Source organism: Talpa europaea, assembly GCF_964194135.1.
Source record: "Talpa europaea genome assembly, chromosome: 8".
NCBI classification, from domain to species: domain Eukaryota; kingdom Metazoa; phylum Chordata; class Mammalia; order Eulipotyphla; family Talpidae; genus Talpa; species Talpa europaea.
Genome location: NC_140075.1, coordinates 78,168,801 through 78,183,203, shown reverse-complemented (window position 1 = coordinate 78,183,203; position 14,403 = coordinate 78,168,801). Strand labels below are relative to the sequence as shown.

Sequence of the window (14,403 nt, the reverse complement as noted above, 5' to 3'; positions counted from 1 at the left end):
ACTAAATATAAAATAATTTATAACATTAAATGACAAGAAATTGAATAGCAAGGACTTCAGTATTAAAAAAAGTTTTAGAATCAAAATATGTAGAATCAAAAAGTACAAAAGTAATGTCAAAATACAATAATGTCAAGACAAGATCTCTTACCTACATATTGACTCAGGGCCTGAACAACATTTGTAGCAGCAGCATAGATGCCTGGATTCTTGGAATTCAGATTATTATCTACTATTGCTGGAATGAGCATATTAATTATAGGCGATAAGTTGTCTCTAAGCAAAGGAATCATTTTGTGCATTGTTTCTAGAGCCACCAGATTTACTTTACTATTGGAATCATGAAGTCGAGATTTAAAAGCATCAAAGATCTGAAAATAAATTGGTAAATTATTTAAGATAAATAACATTAATAACCATTACATTTAAATTCCTTTTGGCAATTCATATTTACCTTTGGTAAGAACATTTCTTCTACTTCAGTGTACTGTTTGAAAACAGACACACGCGTCTTATTAAACTTAAGATAATAGGAACTTCATACAAATTTGATGCTAAATCTAAGTGTCAAGTTTTCTTATAGCAAAAAGGGAAGTCTAAAAAAACACCCTAATGAGGGCCTCCCCTGGTGATGCAGTGGTTGAGCACTGGGTTGCAAGGCTGCCTCTGCAGCGCCAGTTCGGTCCCTGGCCACCAGCTAGGGTCCCACCAAAAAAAAACAAAACAAAACAAACAAACAAAAAACCTAATGAATTAAGTTTCAGAAATCTGGTTCAGTAGTTCCAAAACTGATTTACTGAAATGTGATTAAAATGCTGTTTTCTGGAAATTGCAGGTTAGCTCAGTTAATCTAAGAATTTAGGAAAAATTTAATTGTTATTTATAGCAGAAGTCGATATGTAAGTTTTATTGTATAGAGATTTGACCTCATTTCAATTTAGATTGCTCATGAAATTTTAGATGCAATAATGCAACTTCAACTTATATTATTACCTTTTAGCCTGATTATTTTAACAATTATTTCTTGCCCTTCAGAATCCTTGACTTTCATAGATACAATGAAGTGAATGCTGAACAATTCTTTAGTCACATCAGGTGAGTGAAGAGCTATTCCCTAAGGCTGGGACTATTAACTAATATATATATCAATTATATAGATAGATAGGTATGTAGCTATCTATATATAGAGATGTGTGTGTGTGTATAAAACTGATGTATAAATAACATTATTCATGTTAAGAATAATCTTCCCAAGTGGTTAATTGGTACTCAAAAGACATCAAAAATGTAACTTTACGTTTTTCACAAAAAATGTGAATGTACTTTTTCTTCTTAAAATTAAACAACACCAGAGGAATTCAAAGAGTAATTACATTATGTTTGCAAAGTTTAATGCACACATTATAAATTTAAAATGGAATTTAATAAATTACCAATGGAATTAATCAAACTAAATTCTAATGAGGCATAGCCCATGCTCTGCTACCACTAACATAGATTAATGTCTCTTTATATTACTTCTTTTCCTGAAAGTAAGTATACAAATAAAAAAATTTATCTATTTCAAAGTAATATCAAAGTAATATCAAGTTTCTTAAATGTCCTGGTTTTTAAAATATTATTGAGCCTCCCTGGTGGCGTAAGGGGTTAAGACACAACCTATGAAGCTAACCACAGTAACCTCTCCTGACTCGCCCGCTGCTCCCCTCAGCAGTGTATTTCAGTCAATCTACCTGTTCTGTACCCCTCTCTGGTGAATCCTCTCATCCCCACCCTAAGATTTAGGGCATTTTTAAAATACTAATGAACTGTATTAGTCACAGATTGAAAAAGAAAATTACCTTCACAATGTTTCCAACAACAAGTTCTTGATTGTTTTCAGTGTCTGATAAAAGTTGCTTAATCCCATTAATGCGATCACGAAAGTCTTTTGCATTTAATAAACCTGTTATGGCTTTAATGTACTCAGCACTCTCTAAGGAATTACGGGGAACTGGTTTACGGGTGACTTCACGAATTTCAGTTACCTCTCTAGGGTGAAAGAAAAACAAATATAATTTCATATTGGTTTTCTATTAAAAAAATATAGTAATTTCATTATACATTAATTTTTTCAAAAAATTATATAACCCATAACCACAAAATCTCTGTTGGGAGTCCCTGGGATTGTTGATCAACTAGGACTCATAGGGTTTAGCATTATGAAAGCAGAAGAACACAATGTAAAATAAGCAAAGGGAAAGGTGCATGGGGTTAAATAATGGAGGAAAACAGAGGGGAGCTTTCAAAAGTCTTTTCCCAGTGGAATCAAGCAGCACATGATTCCTCCAGCAAGAAACTGTGACAAAACATCTAAATTGTTGTCTACCAATGAAGCTTATTAGATGGTCCATGCCCTCAGGTTCTACTGAGAATTGGTCATGTAGGAATTCTCTGCCTATGATACATCAAAATTTCAGATTCCAGAAGTAAAAAACTATATTGCTTTCCCAAATAATTTAGGCACAGTAAACTTACACTTATCAATTAGGGAGTGATGAGAATCCTCCTAGTTTCCAGATGCCAGTCAAAGGCAAACTTTGCAAGCAGAACTTTCCAAGGACAGAAGCCTACTCTGTTAACTTTTTTCCCCTCTCACTCTCTTCAAATTAGATGAATTTTATTTTCTTTTTGACACTTTTTAAAATTGTAAATGGGATCATTTTCTTAATTTCTTTCTCTTCTAGCTTCTTGTTTGCATATAGGAATGCAACCAACTTCAAACTATATCACAAAGTTACAATAACCAAAACAGTATAGTATTGGAGTAAAAAGAAACACAAATCAATGGAATAGAATTGAGAGCCCAGAAATAAACCCCCACTTATGAGGATAGTTAATTTATGGCTACAAAGAGAAGAAAATACAATGGAGAAAGGAAAGATTCTTCAACAAACAGTCAAGGAAAAATGGTACAGCCACTTGTGAAGAATGAAACTAGGCCACTGTCTGAGACTTTATACAAAAGTTAATTTAAAATGGTCAAAGGCTTGGAGGTAAGACCTGAAAGCACAAAATGCATAGAAGAAAACAGGCAAAACACTCTGAGACATTTGTCTTAATGATGTCTTTGGGTACTTGACTACCATGGTAGGGAAAACAAGCAAAAATTAACAAATGGGACTTCATTAAACTAACAACCTTCTGCACAGCAAAAGAAATCATTAAAACAAAATTTACTTTATGGAGTGGGAGAAAATATTTATTTCTTTATTTTTTTTTAAAGATTTATTTATTTATTTATTTATATAAGCACTGGGTACAGTCAGAAGTGTGGGAGGGTGAGAGAATTCACCAGAGTCAGAGCGGGGAGCAGTACAAGCAGACTGACGAAGTACACTGCTGAGGGGAGCAGCGGGCACGGCAGGAGAGGTCTGGCACGCCATGTGGGACCCTCGCCTGTGGCCGGGGATTGAACCGGCACCACAGAGGCTGTGGGCAGCTTCGCAGCCCAGCGCTCAACCTCTGCACCACCAGGGGAGGCCCTGGGGGAAAATATTTGTATATCACATACCTGACAAGAGTCTAATATCCAAACTCTACAAAGAACTCATACAATTCAACAAAAGAAAATAAGCCAATCAAAATATGGGTATAATAGGTAAGTAAACATTTCTCCCAAGAAAACATATAAATGGCCAACAGGTACCTGAAGAAATGTTCATTATCACTTATCATCAAGGAAATGCTAATTAAAAGCACAATGAGATACCATATCATACCCATGAGAATAACTCATATCAAAAAGACCAGAAACAGCAACTGTCGGCCAATTTGTGGAGAAACGGTACATTTTCAGTGGGAATGTAGACTAGCACAACTTCTGTGGAAAATAGTATGGAGGTTTCTCAAAATAATAAAAATTGATCTACCATATGATTCAACAATCTCACTCCTAGATATCTACTCTCAACAATGCAAATACACTAATCTGAAGGGAAATATGCATTCTTATGTTCATTACAGCACTATTTACAACAGCTAAGCTATAGAAACAACAAGGGCCAATGACAGATGACTGGATAAAGATGTGGTATATATACACAAAGGAATATCACTCAGCTATTAAAAATAAGATGTCATTTGTGACAGTCTGGATGAAATTGGAGGACATTAAGCTAAGATAAATAAGTCAGGAGGAAGAAGACCAATACTGGATGATTTCACTCATGTGGAATATAAAGAAACAAAGCAAAGAAACAGATGAAACTAGATCAAAATAAACCACTGAGTTCTGGCTGTAGAAATAAGGTTACCAGAAAGGAAGCTTAGGAGGTCAGAAGCCAAGGGGTGAAGGGGACCAATGGACTAAGGTGATTTGGTGGTGAGAGTGATATAATAATATACATTTGAAGAGGTGTGAACCACTACTCCTAAAATATACCATGTTTAAAACTATGTTGTCTCAATAAAAATAAAGCTTAAAAATTTAAAAATATATTGGAGATATCATTGTAATACTTTTGAAAAGAGATTTAAAAATTATATAATCAATTTATTAAATGCTGATATGTGGTTTAAGCAGGTTACAGAATTGATATACAATTATATTCACAAAAACATTTTGTAGTAGGATTTTCTGGTTGGTGGTATTATGGGTGATCGGTCCACTCTTCTTTTCATGTTTGTATTACCTAAAACTACTTTTTGTCCTTTAACCATAATTATCCATTACTTTTATAAAAAAAAGGGAAAAGTAAAGGCTGTAAACTAAAAAAAAAAAACAAGCAAAAAAAAGAAAATTAGTCAGAGCTTTTCAAAGCCAGGCCTAATATCGACAATTTTAGTAACTCCAAAACTTTACTAATGTTTAGTGCAAGTTAAAGCAAGGTTTTATGAATATATAATTTCCCTGTTGAGACCAATTAATTTACATTTTCTAAGTTCTTACCAACTTTCAAAACTCCATTAAATTTGATAAATACTCCTGGGATAATTTATGAAAACATCCAAACGAGAATGCTAGCACTAGGGAGTAATTTCTCTAATGACATGGACTATCAAATGATCCTACCTTTCAGATGAATTGAAAGCATCTCTAGAAATGGATGATGATCTTGTATTTCCAACACTGCCGGTATGAGATCGTCTTCCTTTTGCTGAAGGAGTATCTAGTGGTATCTCCCCCAAACCCTATACATAAATACAAAAAAAGGCAGTGTAAAAAAAGTGTAAAAAAAGTCTTAAAGCCAGTAAAATCAGGGCCTCCCCAGTGGCACAGCGGGTTGAGCACAGCACTGTGAAGCTATCCACACCCTCTGTAGCGCAGGTTCAATTCCTGGCCGGCCAGGGAGAGACCCACATAGCACGGCAGACCTTTGCTGTCTAGCCTGCTGCACCCCTCAGCAGTGTTTTAGGTCCTTCTGCTTGTTCTGCTCCAAGCTCTGTTTCTGGTGAATTCACTTAATCTCCCGCGCCTCTGACCTGTACCCCAGTTCTTGCATGAATAAATAAATCTTAAAAAAAAAAAAACTAGTAAAAGCAAAGAAATCGTTCAATGTAATTTTCATAGCTGTCATTATTGATCTTTTTTAAAAAAGGTTTATTTTTATTTATTTATGCATAAAAGAACGGGTGGGACATTTCACTAGAGACAGAGTGGGGAGCAGAACAAGCGGATCTACTGAAATACACTGCTGAGGTGAGCAGCAGGTGAGACAGGAGAGGTCTGTTGGGCCATGTGCGTTAGCTCCCTGGCTGGGAATTGAACTCACACCACAGTTGCTGGTGATAGCTTCATAATGCTGAGACTTAACCCCTTGTGCCACCAGGGAGGTCTTATTATAATGAGTTTTATATGAAACACTGGAACTATGAGTTAAGCTGAAATTTTTAAGAAAAATAGGCAAAAAATGCTCTAAAATACATATATTTTATACACCTTTGAAATACTTTTTAAAAAGATTTATTTATTTATAAATACAACAACTGGGGTGTAGACCAGAGGTGTGAGAGGTGAGAGGATTCACTAGAGACAGAGTAGGCAACAGAAAAGGCAGATCTACTGAAATACACTGTGTAGGGGAGCAGCAGGAGAGACAGAGGAGGTCTGCTGAGCCATGTGGGTAGCTCCCTGGCCCTCTGTGGATCAAACTCATGTTGCCATAGCTTGACAGAGCTGTCTTTAACCCCTGCGCCACTAGGGAAGCCCCACATCTCTGAAATATTATCCCTTCGTAAATGAATCCTTAGCCCAAGATTATCAGAGGTAGGATTTAAATTATCACAGAAAGATTCTTTATTACTAAATATAATTTTGCAAAAAATATACAAATGGTTTACTTTTTATATGACATTTTTCACATTTTATTTCACTTAGTATTCCCTCAGTCACTCATCTTGTAGAAACTACTGAATCTCCATTATATACTAGAATTAATAAGACAAGGAGCTTCCACTCAAGGATTTCCCTTATCAATGCTCTGCAGTGTGGTAGGAGCTCTAATGGTGGAACATACAAGATAAATGAAACAGGGACCAAACAAGACAAACATCACTACTGTCACTTTATAAAAATAACATTTTTGATTAAATAAAGGATGTGCCTAAAATTATATAGTTGCTAATTCTCAGAGCTATGATTCAAATCCAAGTCTTACAACTCTAATGTGTCATACTACCATATTCTGCCAAATAACAAGTTTCTGTTTAATAAACATTCACTGACATGAATATCTGTTTATTACCGCAGTTGCTGAAATGTTATTGTAGATATAATCTGAATTATTAACAGAAATAAGCGAGGAGTATTTCTATCCTTTATCTTCATGGACACGTAAACTTTGTTTTTAAATTTGTTTATATAATAAACATTTCCACATACCTTTTGCCGTAAGTTTTTAACAGATTCCTTAATATATGGCAAATCTTTAGAAGGGACATATTTTTCAAGCATTTTATCAAAGTTATTATGACACATCATGAGGAAAAGCATCTTTCGTCCATAATACCTATGGATATTTAAAAACCATAAGTCACTTTATGTATCTGTTTTGTTGTTTCTTTTTCTTTTTATTTATTTATTTTTTTAAAGATTTATTTATTTATTTTACACAAGAACTGGGGTATAGGCCAGATGCGTGGGAGGGTGACAGGATTCACCAGAGGCACAGCGGGGAACAGAACAGGCAGACTGACGAAATACACCGCTGAGGGGAGCAGTGGGCATGACAGGAGAGGTCTGCGCGCCATGTGGGACCCTCACTGGCCGGCTGGGATCGAACCGGCACTGCAGACATCTTCACAGTGTGGCACTCAACCTCCTGTGCCACCAAGGGAGGCCCTGTTTCTTTCTTTTTAATTTTTTAAAAAGATTTTATTTATGCATACAAGAACTGGGGTCCAGGCCAGAGGTGTCTCTGTGAGTGTGTGGGGGCGGGGGGTGAGAGGATTCACCAGAGACTGAGTAGGGAGCAAAACAGTTGGATCTATTGAAATACACTGCTGAGGGAATTAGCAGGCGAGACAGGACAGGTCCGCTGCACCATGTGGGTTAGCTCCCTGGCCAGGGATCGAATACATGCCGCAGTGGCTGGTGATAGCTTGATAGCACTGAGACCTTATTAACCTTCTGCACCACCAGGGAGGCCCCTCTTTCTTTTATTATTAAGTTTTACGTATCTTTAGTAAGTCACTGAAATGTAGTATATGAATGGACTGGAGAGTATAGCATTCTCCTGCCTCCCCCCCTCCACCCTCCATCCCACCCTGAGAAAACACTATAGCTTCAAATCTTGCAGCTTTATGTCAGATGGAAATCCAAAAACTTTGATTCTTTTTCTGGAACCCTAAAGTCCATATCAATCTGGGATTTCTCAAATTACATGTTAGAAGTTTGTGTTAGTCATGGGCTCCTTGCACAGTGACCTTTTGCTGCTCACCTGCTAGTCACATGTCTGGCTGATCTAAGCTTCTCTAGATTCTGTATTTCTGATCCTCATTTTTTCCTATCCCAAATTTAGCTGGGTTCTAATTCTTCAAAAAATCTATTCTTTCCAAATTAGTTGGAAAATCATGGTTGATATATTAATGAATGTGTAATATGCTCCAAACTAGGCTTTTTATGTTATATGAGTTTTGAAATAATTCTGTTAAGATAATACTTCAAGTCAAGATATCTTAATGGAAGAACCTCAGATTTCAAGGACGTATATATTGGAGGTATATTTGGATAGAAGCATCTTAGAGTAGTTTAATATCATATTATTATTCTTCAAGAAGGTCCTAAAATAAATACTTTGCCTACAACTTTGGAATATATAGGGCTAGAACCATAGAAGGCAGGCTTTTGATGGGGAGGAGTAGAGAATAATCTCAGAATGATTTTCATCAACCATACTCTTTCAAATATAATGAAATTACAGAAAGGTAATATCAGAGAAGAAATTTTTTTTCTCTCAACATTTTGAAAAAAGTCCTACATCCAAATCCGCATCTCCTAATCAGTAGAGTTTCAAAGGCAGTCTAACTTTAGCTCAGAAAGTTATGGGGTGTATGTCTACCATATACCCCAATGACATGGGAATTGCTAAAACAAGTAAGTAAACAAGCAAGCACTAGGGACACAAATGTAAAATATATTGAAACTGAAAAGTTGTAACCATTCTATAATTTTAAAACTTCAAATAAGAATTTGAGAAATGACAAAATAGGTTAGAAGAATTACTATGTCATTCAGAAAAGTTTAAGATGTACACAAAACAACACGAATCCTTTTTTGTTCCTAACTAATCGACACTCCAAACCTACTAAATTGTTTCGAACTTTACTGTGGTATACAGAACTTCTAAAGTGCTTCCCCAAAGATGTTCTGCTCTAGTCCCTACAATTTGTGAATATGATGAAATATAATTTCTAAGGTTATGTTATTTGTTACAACTGACTTTAAGATAGGAAAATTATTGGATGGACCTAATCTAATTATAGGAGCCCTGAAAACAAAGTGCTCTCTGTGAGTGATAGCAAAAGAATGTCAGAGATAATCTAAGCATGAGGGTGAGTTGATATGTTGTTGCTGGCTTGGCGAGTACTGCATGGAAAGAATGTGAGAGGCCTAAAGAAGCTGAGAGCAGATCCTGGCTGAAAGCCAGCAAGGAATGGGGGCCCTCAACCCTAAAGCAACTGAATGAACCAAAAGGAACTGAATTTGGCCAACACCTAAATGACTTTGGAAATAGAGTCTTCTACAGAGCCTCTAGATAAGAAACCAGCACTATCATGACCTTGATTTCAGTCTTGTGAGACCCTCAACCCAGATGAGTCATGTCAGACTTCTAGTGTAAAGAACAATAAGCTAAAAAATTGGGGATGCCTTAAGCTAGTGTTTGTAGAAATCTGTTGTGAATCAATTGACAACGAATATATTTACTTTATTAGCTTTTAGTATAATGACTTTTACAAGATTAACTTCAGTTAAGTAATAGCCATCTTTGTTTTAAAGTGCTAAAAAGTTTCTATCTTCCTTTACTTTAATTTCTATGAACTCATGGTCCTTTCTCCCCCCATTTAAATCTATCTTCATATACAACTGCTATATATCTTAGATTTTGTATGGGTCATTATCAGTGACCTAGTCCAACCTTCCTAACTTGACAGATGAGGAAACAGGCTAACAGAGGTTAAATAATCTGCTTAAGGACAGAATGACTGAGATCAGATATTGAAACAGGATTCTGACTATGTCCAAGTTTCCTATCACCACTACAGTTACTCTATCACTCACATCTTATTTTGTTATCTTTCTCTAACTCTTTTTATCCTTTACAAAACTGTTTTTCAAGTATAGTAACCAGAAATTCACTTTTTTCAAGTGATAAAATGTTATCCATTTTGTTTTCTATATTTTTCATATTTATCTATTTCCTTGATTTTACCTGATTGCTTGAAAAATAGGCCATTTTTCCCTCAATGCATTACCTATCATTTGCCCAGAATGAAGTTCTTTTGCACTTTTCTGCCCAGTCATATAGCCTTATGTTATTTTTATGCAGTTCATTCCTGTGACGTGGCATCTTACTGCCCAGAAGTATGTAGTGTCATCTGCAAATCTGATGAATTCACTGTGCACTCCCTCAAGATCATTTACAAATTGGTTAAATTGGATTATCCCCCAATACCAATCCCGGGGATCCCATTTTTCCATTTAGAAAAATGTTTATTCTTCTTTAAGCCTTGTTTCCAATTTTTAAGCCCTTTATTAAGAGATTCAGCAAATAGGGCCTCCCATGGTGGCGCAGTGGTTGAGCGCTGGGCTGCGAGGCTGCCCGCAGCCTCTGCAGCGCCGGTTTGTTTCCCGTACGCCTGCGAGGGTCCCACCAAAAAAAAAAAAAAAGAGATTCAGCAAATATTACCAGCCGCTATTCACCTGGTTTCTTGTGAGCTGTCCTGAGCAAACTTAGCAGCAGCTGGTAATATACGATCAGCCATGTCCTTTGTTCCAGCTAAAATACGCTCTGGCTCCATAAACTCCACCACATCTGATAAGTGCTGAGCTGTACATCTTCTTACTGCAATGTGTAAATGGCTACAAGAAAAACAACGGTAATTAAAACAAAATTGATATATGAATTCTTTTCCAAAGATCTACTTTTAAAGTTAAATAAACTATTAAACTATTCAACAATCATCCTTCAAGGCTAAAATGACAAATTATTTTCATTTCATTTAACTCTACAAGTTAAAATAGAAAGCAAAGGTCATAATCACTGACATTTATTTAATTTCAGATCTGTGACCATATTATGAGATTAATATTATCATCATTCTTTGCATGCTCAGTATCTGATACGATGCCTATTGCATAGGGATTATTTAATAATTTTTAAAAAATGAATACTGAAATATGCTTGTTCTTCTCTCCAGCCCAGAATGCAAACAATTAAACTTTTAGTTTAAGGTTGTATCAAGATTATTTTGAATATTACCTTTGTCCTCCATTGATAAGAGAAACAACTGCACGTGTAGGAGTTACATTATTCACCATAGCTCTCAGTGCTTTGTCAACATCTTCTCTTATAAATGTATTTGATTCCCCAGCCTTGTGTAATAAAACTTTTACTGTAGAATCTAGTTCTTGATCCATACTCTTTTTCAGGTAAGTGAAAAGATCACTTAAACAGACAACAGCAGCACGAGAAACTCCAGAGCGTAAATTTTTCACCTAAAAAAATTTCAAAATGTATATTTTGTTGATATATTGAAAGAAAATCAGCAATAATGACTTCGAAACCAAATTTTACTATAAAGTAATATGTTTTAGGTCCTAAAAATCAAGAATAGTTTTTTAAATGTTGCAAAATAAAGCATGTGCTATTTTACATACACGCTTACTTATATACTAGAGTTTTCCTTTAAATGCTAAATGTAGCTCTTTTTGTTGTTATTCAAACAATCCTTAACTCAGCTGAAAAGTAAGTTTACCTCTTGAACTACTGCAAAATTTGTTTCATGCAACTTTGTGTTCAGTATTTCAGAATGAAAAGCAGCTAAGCATCTAATAAAATTCAGTCCCTCAATTTTCTTCTCCCTATAAGAAAAAGAAACAAATGACAAAATCACTTATTAAGTGGGACTGGACTGGGATAGGATCATAGTTATCTTCTTTAGTGTGTTATATTATATGGCCAGTGAGGAGACATTGCTTCTTTTCCCTCAAATTCAAAAAAGAAGTATCTAAAGTTCTGTTTGCTATTTCATGGTTCAAAAGATCTTTAAGAACCAAAAAGAATAGCGACAGTCAAATTACATTCATTCTTAGTAAATAGAAGGGAACATTTGTCCTTTAGTAAGAATGTCATATTCTTTCTGAAGAACCGAAGGGCGAGGACTGACAAAGAAAAGGTGGGGGAAGCAGTAAAAAAAACACAGATGGAAAACATGTTACCATGTTGGAGAATATATGACTAAGAACAGAAAACCAGGAGATAGTTCTACAACTTGGAATTCTTTTTTGTTATCTGACCTAAAAAAAACAGAGGAAGGGTTGGTGGATACTAACAAGAGGTGGAATTTATGTGGGATACAGATATAACATCCCAGAATCATTCTGAGGATTGACAAATGTGAGGGAAGATGAGTTTCTTTAGTTGGTAATATTAATGGTGATTTTTATTTTTTTAAAAAGATTTATTTATTTATGCATATAAGAACTGGGATACAGGCCATAGGTGCAGGGGGTGAGAGGATTCACCAGAGACAGAGCGGGGAACAGAACAGGGAGATCTGTTGAAATACACTGTTGAGGGGAGCAGTGGGCGAGACAGGAGAGGTCTGCCATGCCATGTGGGTATCTCCCTGGCCTGCCAGCGATCAAACTCATGCTGCAGAAGCTGGGGATAGCTTCATAGTGCTATGCTTAACCCCTTGTGCCAGCAGGGAGGCCCTTTATGGTGATTTTTAAAAAGCATTTAAATCCCCTAAATAAGTCACAGGAAACAGCTAAAAATTGCCATAACAGCAAGGGAAAACTTATTGACTAGTTGTTGTTTGTCTCAAAGTTTTCAGCTTTTGAATGAGCATAGAAGTTTACCATTATTGGGTTGTTGGAAAAGTCATGACGTCTTTTTTCTTTGAAAAACATAAAAAAATGCATCATGACTTTTCTGACAATCCAATGTAATTAAGATGCAGAAACAACCCAATTCTACACACATAAAAGTAAATAACAAAGTGGAATTAAGGGACAGGGTGTAAGAAAAAGAAATCGTGGCTGAAATTTTTCTAAATTTGATCAAAACTATAAACTCTCAGATCAAACCCCAAAAGGAAAACCACACACAAAAAAGTGCAATGAGGAACATCATAGTCAAATTGCTTAAGAATGTTAAAGGGAATATTCGTAAGAGTTACCATGCAAAGGAGAACAAAAATTATAATTATAGAAGATATTAGGTCAGAAATAATGTAAGCCAGAAACCAATCAAACAAAATTTAAATTCTAATAGGAAACAAAAATCTGTGACTCTACAGTTCTATAGTCAGTAAAAACACATCTTTTAAAAAATAAAGGCAAGGGCCTCCCCAGTGGTGCAACAGTTGAGCGCTGGGTTGCAAAGCTGCCTGCAGCCTCTGCAGCCCTGGTTCCATCCCCGGATGCTCCCCGGCCACCGGAGGAGGGTCCCACATGGCACACAGACCTCTCCTGCCGCCCGCTGCTCCCCTCAGCAGTGTGCTTCTGTCCTTCTGCCTGCTCTGCTCCCAGCTCTAGCTCTGGTGAATTCTCTTGCCCTCCCCCGCTTCTGACTGTACCCAGTGCTTGTGTAAACAAACAAACAAACAAATAAATCTTTAAAAGAATAAATAAAATAAATAAAGGCAAAATAAGGCATTTTTTTAATTACAAAGGCTGAGATAAGTTGTTGCCAGTAGGTCTTGTTGCCAGCACTACATGAAGTGCTAAAGGAAATGCTTTAGGCAAAAGGAACCAATACCAGAAGGAAACGAGGTCTACAGAAAAGCATAAAGAACAATGGAAATAATAAATACATAGGTAAGTAGAACAGATTTCAAAGAAATCTGAAAATGGTGCTGATGCCATAAATTCTGATCAAAGGAATGGGGCAAAGAAATCTACTAATATAATGTTTTTACATTATATGTGAAATGGTGAAATAATATTAGAAGTTAGGTATTGTTAAAATTTCAACTATTATTGTAGATTTGTGTTTTTCTCCTTGCAGGCAACAGTTGCTTGCTGTATTGTAAAACTCTGCTATATGTAACTAATGTAAAGGATTGCTATGTCCTCTTGATGAATTAATGAATTAAAATGACCCTCTTTATTCCTGATGTCATAGAAAGAACTCTAACAGGGCACCCATAATTCCTGCCCCCTGGCGTACATGCCCTATGTAGTAACCTCTCTTCAAGAATGATAACAGCAAATCACTTCTTCAATTATGTTACTTTATGTGGCAAAAGAGATTTTGTAAGTTATTCTATAAATCAGATTCTTTTTGCATATCTTTCCTCTAGCGTCTCTAATGCATGCAAAAAAAATCATAATTATAGTTACAATGTCCTTGTCTACTCATTCTATCATCTGTATAATTTTTTGGCTGGTTTTAATGTTTGTTTTCTCCTTTCTCATTATTGTTTTATTTCCGGCTTTTTTGCATACCAGGTAATTTTTTTTTTAAGATTTATTTTTGTTTTGGGCCTCCCTGGTTAAGGAGGGGTTAAGACACAACCTATGAAGCTGTCCACAGCCGCTGTAGAATAAGTTCGATCCATGGCTGGGGAGATACCCGCATGGCACGGCAGACCTCTCCTGACTCGCTCGCTGCTCCCCTCAGCAGTGTGTTTCAGTCAATCTGCTTATTCTGTTTCCCTCTGTGTCTCTGGTGAATCCTCTCACCCCCCACACTT

At 36.0% G+C, this 14,403-nt stretch overlaps 1 protein-coding gene across 4 annotated transcripts in view; it reads right to left on the bottom strand.

Annotated features, from left to right (window-relative positions):
* The window catches only part of TOGARAM1 (TOG array regulator of axonemal microtubules 1), a gene marked incomplete at both ends in the record, with an annotated part of 68,324 nt that overhangs the window by 4,025 nt on the left and 49,896 nt on the right, over positions 1–14,403 (bottom strand). For 3 of the 4 annotated variants that reach the window (XM_084240914.1, XM_084240915.1, XM_084240916.1), the window contains 7 exons: positions 152–371; positions 1,842–2,031; positions 5,054–5,172; positions 6,863–6,989; positions 10,403–10,561; positions 10,962–11,197; positions 11,458–11,563. In XM_084240914.1, the coding sequence (XP_084097040.1) occupies positions 152–371; positions 1,842–2,031; positions 5,054–5,172; positions 6,863–6,989; positions 10,403–10,561; positions 10,962–11,197; positions 11,458–11,563 (1,157 nt within the window). The remainder of the gene's footprint in view (positions 1–151; positions 372–1,841; positions 2,032–5,053; positions 5,173–6,862; positions 6,990–10,402; positions 10,562–10,961; positions 11,198–11,457; positions 11,564–14,403) is intronic. The other variant, XM_084240917.1, reaches the window with a different exon arrangement.